Source organism: Hesperophylax consimilis, chromosome 27 (assembly GCF_061612785.1).
Source record: "Hesperophylax consimilis isolate HC1 chromosome 27, BYU_Hcon_1.0, whole genome shotgun sequence".
In the NCBI taxonomy this organism is placed as follows: Eukaryota; Metazoa; Arthropoda; class Insecta; order Trichoptera; family Limnephilidae; genus Hesperophylax; species Hesperophylax consimilis.
The window spans coordinates 4,383,138-4,400,367 of NC_142862.1; the positions used below are offsets into that span (position 1 = coordinate 4,383,138).

The window sequence follows — 17,230 nt, forward strand, 5'->3', positions numbered from 1 at the left end:
CTCGCTGTGAAACACTTCAGACATATGGTGGAGGGCAGGACGTTCACCATATTCACGGACCACAAACCCATCACTTTTGCCTTTCAACAGAAGGCTGATAAATGCTCCCCAAGGCAGTTCAGACACCTTGACTTCATTAGCCAGTTTACCACGGACATTCGCCACGTAGCAGGCAAGGACAACATCGTCGCAGATGCCCTCTCCAGGGTCGAGACAGTCGACGCTCCCCTGGACTACGCAGCACTGGCAGCTGATCAGGTGGACGACGCGGAACTAGAGCAATGCTTAAAGGGAAGTTCTAGTCTACAACTCAAGAAAGTGCGCATTCCCGACATAAACACGGAAATGTACTGTGATATTTCTTCAAATACAGCGAGACCTTTCGTCACGAAAAAGTTTCGGCTCGCAGCATTCAATGCAGTCCATCAGCTGGCTCACCCAGGCGTCAAGGCAACGGTCAAACTCATAACTGAACGTTATGTCTGGCCGGCCATTAAGGCAAACGCAAGGGAATTTGCACGCAACTGCCTACAGTGCCAACGCAGCAAAGTGTCACGCCACGTGTCGGCACCCCTAGGAACGTTTCCCAGACCATCAGCCAGATTCGAGCATGTGCACATAGACATCATCATCATGCCCTCATCTGAAGGATGCCGATACTGCCTCACCTGCGTGGATAGATTTACAAGATGGCCAGAGGCTTTCCCGATTAGGGATCAGGAAGCAGCAACTGTGGCGCGTGCTTTCTACCAGGGATGGATTACTAGGTTCGGTACTCCGCTCCGAGTTACTACCGACCAAGGAAGACAGTTTGAGTCGAGGCTGTTCAGGGAGTTAAACTGCCTGGCAGGTACGACTCAGATACGTACCACGGCTTACCATCCTGCGGCTAACGGCATGGTTGAGAGGCTACACCGCCAGCTTAAGGCAGCAATCAAATGCCATCAGAATGACCGCTGGACTGAAGTTCTACCCACAGTGTTAATGGGAATCAGGGCAGCTTGGAGGGATGATCTCGCTGCCACTTCGGCCGAACTGGTGTACGGCGAGCCACTCCGCCTACCTGGAGAATTCCTCGTTGCTCGGCCAGCGAACGACGACAGCACCAGCGATTTCCTCAAAGAGCTGAGGCAACATTTTAATAACCTAAGGCCGGTTGAAGGTTCCCGACATGGTGAAAGGAAATGCTTCATTTTTAAAGACCTTCCCGCAGCTACCCATGTGTTTCTAAGGGACGACACCGTAAAAAGCCCGCTTCAGAAACCCTACACTGGCCCTCACCAAGTGGTACGACGGAACGAAAGAACGTTTACGATTTTAAACAGAGGCAAAGAGGTAACGGTGACTATAGACCGCCTCAAACCTGCGTACATTGCCCAGGAAACTAAGGGAACTACGCAAGGAATAAGATCAACCCTTCCTATGCCCGCTACCAACCCGGATCGCACTCACACGACCACACATTCTGGTAGGCGTGTTCGTTTTCCGGACTACTTTAACGTCTAAAAGCACGTTCAATCCTAAATGCAAAATTATGTGTTTTGATGAAAGCGGAGTCATGTAGTGATCGGTTGAGGCATCGTGGAGCTACGTGCACCAGACCATCTCTGCACAAGCGCGGATAATAGTGCTCACAATAGTTATTTTAGTGTATTCTCAGCCTGTGTCGTGAACAGTGTTTGTAATTTATAATAATTTTTTTTTTTCTAACCATTTTATTTTAACGTGAGAGAATACTACAACAACCGTACAGTGGCCCTGAACCCAAGATAAATGCAACAACCCCAGGACCAACCCTTCTTAAGATCATCAATAAGCAAGATCTGACTCAGCTTTTCTTTCTATCGCGGCCCTCAACCATGCCGCTGGAAGGGGAGTACTGTAGCGGTACGCCACTACTTCATTTGAACGGAATTCCAGAAGTTTCGATATTTTCCAAACAAGATTCTTGGATATTCTTTTATTATTTTTCATTTTTGTTTGGCAAATTATACATAACAACCAAATTGTTCTAGAAGCTTTAACTTATAAAAGCGGCAGCGTGAAGGAACTCGCTAGTATTCCGTCTCCAAACCGCCAGTCTAGTTGACCTAAATATCGCTAGCATTTTATTGTGAATAATAAACTAGATTTTTATGTTGTACACTAAGATAACTACATATATATTACGCCTTTGCAAAATTGCGGACTTGTACACTGTATCTTGATCGGTGCGATATTCGTATAATATATCAGTTGAAAACTGATATATGTTTTAAATATACTGTATAATGATGCAACATTTTCACGTAATATAGTTTCGTTAAATAATTAGAGATGAAAGATGACAGATGATAAAGTTTGACATCTGTCAAAATATTAAACAATGTACACCATATTTATTATACGTATACATACGCGAGCTGAACTGCCGAACTGAACCTAAACTATGGGAAAGAAACGAAGCAACTGCAAATGGCGCGAAACACCTCTTGAAGTTGCTTTGTTCCTTCCCCGTACTTCGTGGCTTGTAAATGTGTATGTACCATTAAACTGTGCAAAAATTGGTAATCGGTACAAAAGGTACCAACTACCAAACTAGAACATGTCAATTTTTTCATCCCGAATAGACAAACCGAATGAGAAAAGCGGTGTAAAACCGGTATTACACTCGTCTTAAACAAATATATACGTAAATTTGTTCTTCCTTAGTTTTCATTCATTCCACAACATGCTCTACTATTTGGAGTGGTCCATGTTTAAAAGTTTCACGGGGTCCAGGTAATGGTATAAAAAAGACGACAATCACCTTTACATTCTGTTTTTTTCAACTCTTCATCAAAGTGTGACATTAAATCTTCTCCACACTCCGTGACAAACTGAAACATCCCCTTCATCTTGGAGCTGGTGAAGGCCGGACTTAGAGTTGCTCGCATGTCACGCCATTTTTGACCTGAAAATGACATTAAATATTATAATTGTATGAAATAGGTGTGTTTGAAGATTGTTTTTTGGTGGCATTTGGCCGTGTGTGACTAGGATTGTGATAATGAGAGTTTACACATTTTTCTAAATGCGGAATTAAAAAAACAAGGGTCTCATAGTCGATTGATTCAATTTGGGAGGTGGGTATGGGTACCACCGCCCCGGGAATCATCTATTGGATAACCAACACACCTGCCATAGAAAACCGCAAATGGTTTGCTGCGTTTGGTGATTTAGCAGGGGCGCCCGGGTTCATGGGGTGAGGTTTTTCTAGGTATTGGCGGCGGATGAGTTTGCCCATTTACTGTGTGACGGGCTGGATCGGGAGAGACTGGTTGGGGGAGATCATTTCACCTCTCCAGCAGGACTCTCTCGACCTATCGCCCTGCACCGCAGTGGGTGGGATGGATCATTCATCCATCACCTCTGGACAGATTCCTACATAACTTTTTCATTCCCCGAACTACCTGTCTTACCTTTTCTTGAAAAGACCCTCCGAACAGCATCCCCAAAGATGACATAGGACCTGAGGGAAATTATTAACTACAAGGCCTCTGCGAGGAATAGCTGTATTTGAAATGGATTGAATATCTCGCGCTCATTGGTCTCGAACGGTAATAAGTAGTAAGTGAATGAATGAAGAGGTATAGTGCAACGCTCAGAGGCGGATTAACTGTTGAGAGCGCCCTAGGCAAGCACCTCATCGGCGCCCCTCTAGCGACCACATATTATAAATTTTAACAAGTACCTAAAGTAGCCGAATTTGTAGTTAGGTGGGTTTTACGTGAAAATAAAAAATTCATGGGGGGGGGGGGGGGGGGTGGATAGAGAATTGTTTAAAATTGATGTTTTACGTGAAAATTATGTTTTTAACTTGACTCTGAAGTAGCCCGACCAGTCGCCTTTTAGATTTTTTCAGCGCCGATTCTCGTTCTGAGTAGCCTAAATGGCGATATATCGCCCTCGTTGGCAACACTGCCAGCTATCTTTTTTTTAGTAACATATACCTATACAAACACACACACATATACACTTTCGCAGTTATAATATTAATAGGGATAATTAATAAAACATAAAAAATTTAAATGATCAATTATTTATGTAAAGGAATAAGTACTCACTAATAAGTACCTACCTAGAAATGCCTAGGATCCCTTTGTGTTTAAATTACGAATTTTATTTTATGCACTTTTCAAATGTCACTTATGTGTTGTCTTGGTTACACTTAAACAGCATTTATTTATGAACAGCATTGTGTACTCGCTATGTGGCTGACTGAGTGACTAATAAAAATAATGTAATTTTTTAATATAAAAAAGGACGACAAATAAACTTTAAATGTCGTTTCTTTGTACTTCAGAGCAACGCATTGTTTTATTTGTCTTATAAAACGATATTTTTAGTGAAGAAAAATGGAAAAGTTACGATTCACATTTACAGTGTTAGCAGCATTGGGTGGAAAAACCGGTGTGAACTGCATAACTTCAATCGAGTCACCCGATGAACATTTATTTGATATTCCTGATGATTTGAAACTTGCAAGAAAACACACCGCCATAACAACTACGGACGTTTTTACTAAAATTCAGAATTCTCTAAAGAAAAAACATCAAACACGGAAAATATTTATTAACCGGTATTTCAATGGAAGATGCTCCAAGGAACTAGCATCATTGATCCCCTCGGCACCGGTGCATAGTCGGGAAACACACCAAACGCGCGCCCAACATATGTACACGGTTGACATTTGTCATGTGACAAATGTCAAACGGGTTGCTTCTACGACTCGTTATTGTGTTCAACAGCTCGGCTGTGGAACGATTTGCCGGGCTCTGTGTTTCCTCCTTCCTACAACATGGGTCTCTTCAAGACCCACGTTCACTCCTTCCTCTCCTCAAAAAGACCCTCCACACAGCATCTTCAAAAATGACAGAGGCCCTGAGGGAAATTATTTTCCTCAGAGCCTCAATGTATTCTTGTGTTTCGTTATTGATATCCCACTTGACTGGGTCACATCCCACGATAAACAGTCTATTTTGCGACTGCCTCACAACTTCTACGGCTGACGGAGTAGGCAGCATGGACAAATCGTGTTGTTTAGAATTAGTAGGAATTTCACATTGAATAGACTCGGTAGAAGACGCACTGTGAATTGCGTTAGAAAATTCCGAATCATCACTTTTTAATTTAGAAAAAAATGTCTCAATATGTTTCGTATGCTTTATAATATTTTGATTTTTTTCTTCTTTTTCCTTAGCCTTCCTTTTATAAGCTGCACCACTAGGTTTCTTCTTCAATTCACTCATTATTTGGGTAATGAACTAAAACGCAATGTACTAATTAATTCACACAAATACCGCTGCGAGTACGTAATCAATAGAAGCGCGCGTAACCGGCGACATCCAAGCTGAAAGTGATGAGTGTGACTGTCACCCCGTCATCCGTTCGGAAGTCCGGTGCCGGCCGCTTAGCCCCTGCCCCCGCTGCGCCCTTTGCCCTGCAATCTAGCAACGCCCGCGAACGAATCCACGAGCGAGCGGTCTTCTATTAAAAAATCATGCGATGGAGGCATGGAGGAATAATCAAGAAGGCGAGTATGCTTTGGAAGCTCTGCATCTCTACAGAAGTAAATAATCTTTTATATTGTGTAAGCAGGTGCATACTTACTTACAAAATTAAGTTTATATATATATTTTTGTAATTCTAGGGGCGCCCGCCGGCGCCCCTTTGTAACTGGCGCCCCTAGGCACGTGCCTACTTTGCCTTAGGGTTAATCCGCCACTGGCAACGCTGACGGTCAGCTGCGCGAGTCAAGACGCGCTGCGTGCGAGGACCATCGGTCCAGCTCGTCAGCGATGCGTAGTATATGAGAGCATTCAGTGCCACTGTGTATTCAGTGAACTGGTGGGCGTGCATGTGTGCACTGCGCAGTCTTGTGAAAAAATTAATATTAAAAAAGAGCGGGTTATTAATGAGGCGCATCTTCACTTTGGCGCGTCTTTGGGACTTTATAAAAAAGATCAGAAACTGAAATCTTGGCTTGAAGTGTGCGAAGCACCGTTTCCAGCCTTTCATGATTACGATATTGATACGAACGACTTAATTAATTGAAGTCGACTGCACTCGGGAGACGTCAGCGAGGCACCGTGGCTGACTGTGACAGGTGAGTACGCGGTTTTTTGGAACTGGAAGTACGTAAATTTAATTAAATCCTTTGAAAAGCGATAAAATAGGCACCCAAGTTATCTTATTAAGCTTCATTTGATATGTGTATTCATTTTTTCAAATTTTTGATATTTGCTAGGATAAATTACTAGAGTAGATAAACGTCGTAATTCTTTCGGCTTCACAATTCCTATAATTCGTGTCTGAAAAAAGTTATTTTCTTATTTAGCGTGCTCAATCAATTTTCGTACCAGTTAGTGCCACCAGGTTGTTGCCAAACAACGGGTCCATATGTTCATCCACAATGCTGATATGATCCTGGAAGCTATCAAAGTCTTTGATGGTGATCTGTTTGATAAGTTCCAGATCCGTTATCATAACGATGGGTTTGGTTAACTGATGTAAACCAACGTATCTAGAAAAAAAACCGTTCATATTGTATTAATAATGTATCCCATTGTTCTTCATCTTTCGTTACCTTTATGGATATTTAGCAATATATTTATAATTAGCAAAGTAATCTAGCGAAAAACATTTTAAACCTAAGTCTCGAAATTCTTTATTGAAGCATCGAGAAACATAATACATTGAACAGACAATCAATTTGAGATGGGTAGATGATGAAAGATGATGGTGGACAATATTATACTGTCCAAAGTTTTGGCCCAGTAAGGATGGAGCGTTTTACGGCTATTGGCCAAATCAATTAACAAACAATACATGCAAATAAAAATAGTCTTTTTTAATCACAATAAATTATTTGTTCTTAAAATTTTATTTACGTTCATTTTATTTGTTCATTACCGCGCAGAATACACGTTTTAACCCCGTGGGAGTAATTACGTTGCTATTATATAAACACAAGATAAAAATCAATCAAAACAGTTAAACTAGAAATGCACGGGGTTTACATATGCGATCAAGAGCGTCACCAGCCTCCAAGCTGGGGGGCTGGGCTGTAAACAAATGCGTCGAATTACCATGCAGGCGCGGTGACTTAAAACCACCGCTGGCTAAGTCCTTAATCACTGTGCGTAAGCAACATTTTCCACTACCACAATGATGTGAGAGAAAAAAAAATCCGGGATCTGTGTCCTTAGTGTGTATCATATTGGAACCTAGCCAGGGCTCCCGATGTTGAAGCCCTACGGAAAATTTGATATAGGTTTATTTTTTAGGTTAAAATTATGTGTTTCACTTGTCAGCAGACGCAATTCGTAGCTTTGTCATGTCTTACAATTCAGAGAGCGCGCGGGCAGAACAGATCGGCGCAGCGATAGAAGCGTGGGCTTGCGTTGCGTGGGACAAGTGTTTTCTAAAGCATCTACTAATATAGAAAATTATCGACCTATCGACCCAGTATGTTTCTACATTTAATTCACATTTATCGTAAGTTTTGCCGGGAGCGAGGTGTTCCGCGAGGCGGTCACAAGCTTAACCCATTATGGACGTGCTGTCGATAATAGAAAACATAAAATTAGAAATTTCAAATATTTCTACGGTAAAGGACTCGAAAGCTAAAAATAATCTGGAATTAAATATAAAACTATTAGAAGAAAAATGGACTCAGGAAAAAATATCTTTTCAAAACGAGATTGTTTGTCTCCAGTCAAAACTAATTGAAAAATTAGAAAAAAAAAATCGAGAATACGAGCAATTTTGAAAAAAAAACATACGCAAGTTGTCTCAAAGTAATCCTGGAATCCAAATTCTCATTGATCATCAAAGGTGAAGATTCGAACATGACATCGGATGCTATTAAAGAACAAATCGTAAAGAAAATTAAAATAGCAAACTTGGGTATCGCAGTGAACGGAATACGAAAAGCCTCGCAAAATAAATTAATTATATCTTGTCCTTCAAAAGAACATGCAGAGAAATTGACAGATAAAATCAATAAAACCCTTAAAAAAACATGGTTGCAGAGGAATTAAGAAAGAAAAATCCAAAAATATTCATAAGAAATCTTCAAGTAGATTTAACTGAAGAAGACATAATTGAGGCAATAAAAACACAAAACGATGGAATAAAAGATATCATGAATAGCGATACTAAAAACACGATTAAACTAATAAAAATGTTTAAACCAAAAAACCAAAATGGACTCACTAATTATATATTTGAAACCAGCCGAGCAGTAAGGTCATACCTCATGGAAAAGGAAAAAATTAACATTGGTTTTAGCAGAGTACGAGTGGAAGATGCCAGCCCCTTGACGCAATGCTACCATTGTCTCAAATTTGGTCACACTGCATTAAAATGTTTTAATAAGGACAAACGTGCGACGTGTTTACATTGCGCAAAAGATCACGAATGGAAGGAATGCCCTAACAAAAACACTGAAGAAAAATGTAGTAACTGTGCACATCAGAACACCTTATTCAAGATGACCCTAAATACCAATCACAAAGCTAATAATACTAATTGTTCTTACTACAAAAAGATGATGCATATCGCTCAAAGTCGTATAGACTATGAGCATTATGTATGTATTATAATTCTAAAAAACAATTACAATGCTAATCACAATTTTTTCATTTTTTAACTTCATATTATCACTTTCATTTATGCATCGTAATGTATATAATTTATTGAGACATAAATATTTCATATCCTTGCCGAAAAATTTTGCCATTTATGTTACAATGCATTATCCCATTGCCACAGTGTTAAACGCTAGTACATATACTGAAATCTATGATTATATTGATGTTCGCGCACTCTTCGTGTATTCGTATGTGTAGAAAAAGTTCAATATGTAATTATTGGTGCCAATTAGTAAACCTACCTTGTTCTGTACAAAACTACAATCTAACCTGGAACATATCGGAAATACTTACTGCTATATTGTTATGTATCTATCGTATTTATATTTATAAATCCCAATACATGTTTATATATTATTGCTGCCAATTAAAATATTATTCTATATGGGTGACTTGAACTGTGATTTTGATACAGCAGAAATAGATTATGAACGCACGTCAATTTTTGAAAACTGGGCTACAAAAAAACATGTGTTAGGAAATAATAAAATAACTGCCCTCAACTTAAATATACGATCTTTATCTAAATATTGGGACACTTTACTATTAATTGTTTTTAGCTCTTTGAGAAACAACGACTTAATTTCGCTATGCGAAACGGCTATTAATGAAAATAATATAAATCTTTATAAATTACCGGGATTTAATTCGTACCATTTTTGTCGAACAAAAAGATCGGGTGGCGGTATTATTGTGTACGTGAAAGATCACCTTACATTTGAAAAAATAAATATTATGACTAATAATTTTGAATGCGTTTACGGAACCATTTCAGTAAACAAACATATTCGCTTACATCTTTTAGCAATATATAGACCGCCTAATACAAAAAAAATTATTTCTTGATGAGCTGGAGACAATATTGGGAAATATTGATATAAAAGAATCCGTATTGGTTCTAGGTGATACGAATATTAACTTATTAAAAGTACACGAACCCATAACTATGCAATATGAAAACCTCATGTCTCATTTTGGAATGACCAAATGATGTGACCAGAGAAGCGATATTGACTAACTATGTAACGGCTTCATGTTTAGACCATATCTATGTAAGAGTGAAGGAGACGACCGAAATCAGTTCATGCGTATGCGATTCAATAATAGCTGACCACTACCTAACTGCAGCTAGTATTAACTTCTGTTACTATGATAAATGTACCGTCGACAAATCGCACCAAGAGTATTACACTGCACTATCGGACAAAAGGATTGATTTATTGATCGAAATCACCGATTGGAATGCAATGTTAAAATTGTCTGAACCAAACATTATTTATGCAGAATTAAAATCGATTTTTAAAAATATTTATGAAAAAGTACCTTTACAAAATTAAAAACAAAAAAATTTCGAAATAACCAAAAAACTTGGATGAATGACAGTCTCGCTGAAAGTATTCTAATACGAGATGCCATGTGGAAAAAGTGGAAAAACACGCCTAATAATAAAAAATATGAAATCGCTTTCAAAAAATTTAGAAATAAACTTAATAAACAAATATTAAACACAAAAAAGGCATACTATAATAACAAATTTAATCACTGTTTCAAGGACATTAAAAAACATGGAATGAAATTAATACAATTTTGGGTAGGAAAAATAAATCTGGTTGCGATGAAGTCTTATCTAAATATTTCCTAAAGTCACAATCTTCTGATGCAGTGGCAGAAAATTTTGCTAAATTTTTTGATGAAGGAGTTAATAAGTTGTTACATGAATGTGATTTCCGAGCGTCTAATCACTTGCAAGAATCCCTACCGCATTCAATGTACTTACCTAGAGCTAATGCTAAGCAAATTGAATATATTATCGGAGGTATGAAAAATTCAAAGTCACCGGGCATAGATCTAATTCGTATGTTTGATTTAAAAAAACATGTCAATTACTTAGCCCTGTTATTGCTCACTTTATCTTTTGAATAATCGATACCAGCCTCATCCCCGATGAATTAAAAAATAGCATTGTAAGACCTATTTTCAAAAATGGAGATCACTCCGAAATTAACAATTACAGGCCAATTTCTATTCTCCCGCCACTAGAAAAAATTTTAGAAAAATATATTTCGATAAATTTAGATAAATATTTGAATAATTTGAATATTATAGATGAATGCCAGTACGGGTTCCAGAAAAAAAAAGTTGTGATAAATTGCTGGAAAAATTTTCTGATTTTATAAATTCTCAACTTAATTCTAAAAAACATGTACTGGTGCTTTTTATTGACTACTCAAAAGCTTTTGACACTCTCAGCCATATACAATTAATTAAGGTTCTTGAAAACATTGGAATCCGGGGTAAACTCCTCTCATTTTTTAAAAACTACTTAACTAATAGAAAAATGAACGTAAAGATTTTAAATGATATGAGTAAAGGAAGACATATTAAATCAGGAGTACCGCAAGGATCAATTTTAGGTCCAAAATTGTACATTATATATGTTATTGTTATGTCAAAACTCTTTAAAAAGGCCTTTAGATTCATTTTTGCTGACGATACTGCACTTGTAGTATCCAATGAAAATCCTATCATAGCTATTCAACAATTGCAAAGTGATTTTAACGAGCTACTTAAATGGGCTCATGATGTTGGTTTAATTATTAATGTTAAAAAAACAAAATGTATGTATGTAAAATCACCAAGCCTGGGAATATGGAATATACCCAAAATAATTGCTCATAATTCTGAATGTATTCATAGAAAAATTGAAAATATTTGCCACTGTGAAACAATTGACTTTACTAACGAATATACTTATCTGGGACTAATAGTAGACAATAAATTTAAATGGGATAAACAAGTGGCTAAAATCTGTAACCAGCTCCGATCTTTTGCAAGTAATTTTTATAAACTGAAATTTGTTTTGCCTCATTGTACTCTTAAAATAATTTATTTTTCTATGGTCGAATCCATACTCAGATATGGCATACGAACTTGGGGGCACTCAAGCAATATTTATATTAAATATATACAAAACTTACAAATTGCTATAATAAAAAAAATTGTACCACCGAATATCTACAGACAAAGAAGTAATCTAAAACTACTGTATGGTTCTGAGGGCCTACTTCCAATAAAGGGTCTTCTTTGGTACATTATTATAATGGATAATGAGGGAGATAGCAAATATAAAAAGCAACCGGTGCATAATCACACAACAAGATTCACTGAAAATAAGGGCCTCATTATTCCAAGAGTAACAAATAAGTATGGAAGCCGAACGCTTAAATATTTAATACCAGAGATTTTCAATAAATTTAATAATTCTTTTAAACCTCAGAATAATGAGAGACCCTGCCCCAAAAACACTAAGCGTTGGCTAATAAGCGACGAATCAATGTATCTCTGAACTTTATTATTGATGTATTCCTGAACATCTCAACGTACCTGCCTAAATAATTTGTATATAGGTAGGTACTTTGACATATATTATTTTGTGATATTGTTTATTGTATAATTTTGTGTCATACATGTATTAAAAATTAAAAATGTTTATATATATTATTTGTAGAACCTACAGACAAGCCGTCATGTGTGACAGCTTTGTGGGACTGCATAAAACTTGTATCTTTAAAAATTTATAATAAATAAAAAAAATAAATAAAAAAAATGAACGCACTCTTACCAAACAGTCACTAAATATTCCTAAAATTCCTTTGGCCGTGAGAAAAATCAAACATATTATTAAACTCACCTTTCATTTGGGAACGCGTTATACAGGCGTCTGGTCATCACGCTTATGTGTTCCTTAAGCATGAACACCTTGAACATATTCCCAAACAATGGCACAGTGACTGGGATGGCTTTTACACCCCTACTGGAGAAATAGCTGTTCACCATTCTCCTGTACCAGAAGAGGGCCAATATCAGCCCACATATGAATAACGCCCATTTGGTGCACAGACAGTTGCAGACGCATAGGTCAGCAACGGATACCATCTGAAAGAAGGAATTTTTTTTTTAATACGATGCACCATGTAGTGTAACATTTGGAATCGGGCCGCTATCAATAAAACCCCTTTTGTATTGACATATAAAATTATTTCTCGTGAACACATTTTTTTAAGCTCCTAATAAATATGTTATTTTTGAAGATAACCGCCATCAGATGACAAATTTCTATTTGGTCTATTTTGAACGAATGAATGCAAATCTTGAAAGCGAAAATTAACCCACTTCCCGACATCTGATCAAGCTGCAACTCAGCAGAAAGACTTGGTGTCGATGACAATTCACCCTGTTAACTTTTGGTGGCAATCAGACATACACACGGAGACATACACGCATTTCTCTGAAATTGGCTAGTAGCCGGCCCAAGAGATGGCGCGTGAAGTGAAAATAGATGTATTATGGTAAGAAGAACTTTGTTTTTATTGGGTTAATTCACTTTCATAATTTTATTTATTAGTTGCATTGAATAGAGAATATAGAGGGTATTTTTTTAGTCATTAATGAGTTTTAAGAAAGTTTGTGTAAATGTATAAAATAGACGTTCGTGTGTGAAATAAATACCACGATTACGCCAACACGTAGAAATAGGTGTAATTTTTAAATTATTTTCTTTTTATTGTTATGTTAAGCCACAAAAACTGCTCCCAACCGTCTGGAACTTGTGAAACTATGGGATTCCCAGTTGGGGTATGTTGTGAGACTGAAGGTAGTGGGGTTAATTTGTGAAATAATTAATCTTTGTCTCCTTTCGCGTTATATATGTTTACTAGTAATCTTCCATGAAGTAACTTGTACAATTAATGCGAAACTAAACATTGTAAATCGTGTGCCTACCAACAATCAGTAATAATCAATTACACTACCCATCATCATAATGAGAACGATCATTCACAGATAAATAAAGTCTGTGAACGACTGAGATCTATTATTAGTAGATTATATAAATTAAAATTTTATGTTCCAATATGCACACTTCGAATAATTTATTTATCACTAGCTGAATCTATTATAAGGTATGGAATTACAGCTTGGGGATTTTCCTCTAAAACAAAGATAAATCATGTTCAAGCAGTTCAAAATTCTCTTGTTAAATTATTAGCTCATAAAAGTTTATATGAACAAAGGCATAATGTTCCACAACTTTATCAAAATCTGAAAATCCTCTCGGTAAGAGCAATTATGTGGTATAAAATAATTTTTCAGCACATAAATAGCCCTATGTACATAAATAGACTGGAACACACTTACAATACTCGATTTACATTAAATGAAGGACTAATCGTACCAAAGCATGTAAACAAATATGGAAAAAGAACGCTAGACTACATGATACCAAATTGTTTAAATATGTTACCTGCAGAAATCAAAAAAATGTACAAATATAAAAAGAAATTTTTTGTTGAAAAATTGGCTAGCTGAAAGAAATAGTTTGTACTAGACTCTAATACAAACTATTTCTAACTGCATACGCTTTAATTGTTTTTTGTTTTTATTTTTATTGTATTACACCTCTCATGATATGAATGTATACATTTGATATAATCTGTTTAAGTTAAAAGCACCCAATGACAAACTACTTTAAAGTAGTTTATTGGGACTTTTTGATTTTTGTATATTATTTTGATATTAAATAAAAAAAAAAAAAAAAAAACTAAATATCTACCATACTAAAGAATTACAAAATGGAACTACCTAGTCCACCACAAATTGGTGTAGTTGAGGTCACCACAATAGTAAATTTCTCCGGCTATAGAGTCTATATGTACCCACATTCTTTCGTCAATTCTAATAAATTATTATGTAATCCAATGGGATGCATAGCTATCGGAGTCATCGTCATACCTATAAATAATATTGCAATTTCATCATATTCATTAATATTTTTCAAACCGGCCAGCTAGCCAGTCGGAATCATAACAAACTATTTCTGGGCAATAAATATTTATGTGTTTCCCAAAACAGATGGCTTAGAGCTTAGATGTTACATATATTTACCTAACTACATCTCGGTCCTATTTAGCTTCCTGTTTATAAAATAACTCTATTTGAATTTATTTTTGTTTTCGTGAACGAATGAATTCAAATCTTTGAAGTGGAAAATAAACCACTTCCCGACATATGATCGAGCTGAAACTCAGCAGATTGACTCACTGTCGATGACAATGCATTCTATCATATATTGGTGGCACTCAAGCACACACACCATAATTAATTTTACAATATTTTTTATATAATATTGACGACTAATTTTGGAACTTAATCGTAGAAATGAGATCCCTGAGGCGTATGTGTGGTAAATTAAGAAAGGACGCATAGATGGTTTGGGCATGAAGAGCGAATGAACGAAGAAAGAGAATATTTGACGGAAATGTGCATGGTAGAAGAATCAGCCAGGTACTCCCCCACCTTCCTATTCCTCTTCTCCTTTTCTTCCTAAATACCTAAAACCTTACAACATACTCCAATTGGGGATACCGTAGTCTCACTGGCTCCAGAAGGTTGAGAGCAGTTGGGCCTCTTGTGCTGTATACACATTAAAAAAACGAAAACGATGGAATTAAAATTTATTTGGTTTTCCATTTTGAAAATGAAAATATCGAGTAGAATCATTTATTATAAAACCAAAAAAAAATAGAATCAATTGTTTTATTTTTTATTTAGTATGTAGGACGTCGGAAAATGTAATGGAGTAAGTGCCAGCTGTTCCACAGAACTTTAACAATTCATAAACATTCAAAGTAAATAAAATATTATTACATAGTTCGAGCTACATGACACACATTAGCCAGGATGCTGTCCTATACATTCGAACAGTGAATCAAACAAATAGTTCGAGATACATGACACACATTAGCCTCCTGACTGTCCTATTCACTCGAACAGTGAATCAAACAAATAGTTCGAGATACATGACACACATTAGCCAGGATGCTGTCCTATACACTTGAACAGTGAATCAAACAAATAGTTCGAGCTACATGACACACATGAGCCAGGATGCTGTCCTATACACTCGAACAGTGAATCAAACAAATAGTTCGAGCTACATGACACACATTAGCCAGGATGCTGTCCTATACACTCGAACAGTGAATCAAACAAATAGTTCGAGCTACATGACACACATTAGCCAGGATGCTGTCCTATACACTTGAACAGTGAATCAAACAAATAGTTCGAGCTACATGACACACATGAGCCAGGATGCTGTCCTATACACTCGAACAGTGAATCAAACAAATAGTTCGAGCTACATGACACACATTAGCCAGGATGCTGTCCTATACATTCGAACAGTGAATCAAACAAATAGTTCGAGATACATGACACACATTAGCCAGGATGCTGTCCTATACCTACACTCGAACAGTGAATCAAACAAATAGTTCGAGATACATGACACACATTAGCCTCCTGACTGTCCTATTCACTCGAACAGTGAATCAAACAAATAGTTCGAGATACATGACACACATTAGCCTCCTGACTGTCCTATTCACTCGAACAGTGAATCAAACAAATAGTTCGAGATACATGACACACATTAGCCTCCTGACTGTCCTATTCACTTGAACAGTGAATCAAACAAATAGTTCGAGCTACATGACACACATTAGCCTCCTGACTGTCCCATTCACTTGAACAGTGAATCAAACAAAAGTTCGAGCTACATGCCACACATTAGCCTCCTGGCTGTCCTATACACTCGAACAGTGAATCAAACAAATAGTTCGAGATACATGACACACATTAGCCTCCTGACTGTCCTATTCACTCGAACAGTGAATCAAACAAATAGTTCGAGATACATGACACACATTAGCCTCCTGACTGTCCTATTCACTCGAACAGTGAATCAAACAAATAGTTCGAGATACATGACACACATTAGCCTCCTGACTGTCCTATTCACTTGAACAGTGAATCAAACAAATAGTTCGAGCTACATGACACACATTAGCCTCCTGACTGTCCCATTCACTTGAACAGTGAATCAAACAAAAGTTCGAGCTACATGCCACACATTAGCCTCCTGGCTGTCCTATACACTCGAATAGTGAATCAAACAAACAAAACCGACATTTCAAACGTATCGCCACTAGCCTCAAAGTGCTTCGCTTTGGGTTATTACTTTCTTACATACTAACTCAAATGTATCGATAGTAATCTGTACTTTTATGTAATTTTTATCATTAGTTATCTTATATATTCTTATCTGCTCTACTAATCCTAAGCAGATGTGTTGATAATCAATTGATAAATGGAATACACGTAGAGGCAAAATTATTTTTTTTAACTACAGAATTTTTTAAATTCCTGTACAGTGATCATATGGCTATAGGTTAGACGTTAGACCGTTGATTTTGAAAACGATATAAAACTTAGAAATTTTTATTTAAAACTATTTTTTACTTTTCTTACAGCTGATTATGAAAGTGTCTGAAGAAGACATATTAATTTAACAAAACTATTTAAGTGTAAATATAATAAATTATTGTTTTTTTTTTCTTTTTATTTCTGGCTTTCACCCTTAAGGGTGTTCTTGGCCATCATTTAAAATTATTGAGAAATGAAAGGTGAATTTAAATATTAATTTTATTTAAATA

At 36.7% G+C, this 17,230-nt stretch overlaps 1 protein-coding gene across 1 annotated transcript in view; it reads right to left on the bottom strand.

Annotated features, from left to right (window-relative positions):
* The window catches only part of LOC149410499 (uncharacterized), a 54,750-nt gene that overhangs the window by 36,859 nt on the left and 661 nt on the right, over window positions 1-17,230 (bottom strand). The window contains exons 2-4 of the mRNA XM_089648260.1: window positions 12,367-12,611; window positions 6,381-6,544; window positions 2,789-2,932 (exon numbers count right to left, since the gene is read on the bottom strand). Of these exons, the coding sequence (XP_089504386.1) occupies window positions 2,789-2,932; window positions 6,381-6,544; window positions 12,367-12,611 (553 nt within the window). The remainder of the gene's footprint in view (window positions 1-2,788; window positions 2,933-6,380; window positions 6,545-12,366; window positions 12,612-17,230) is intronic.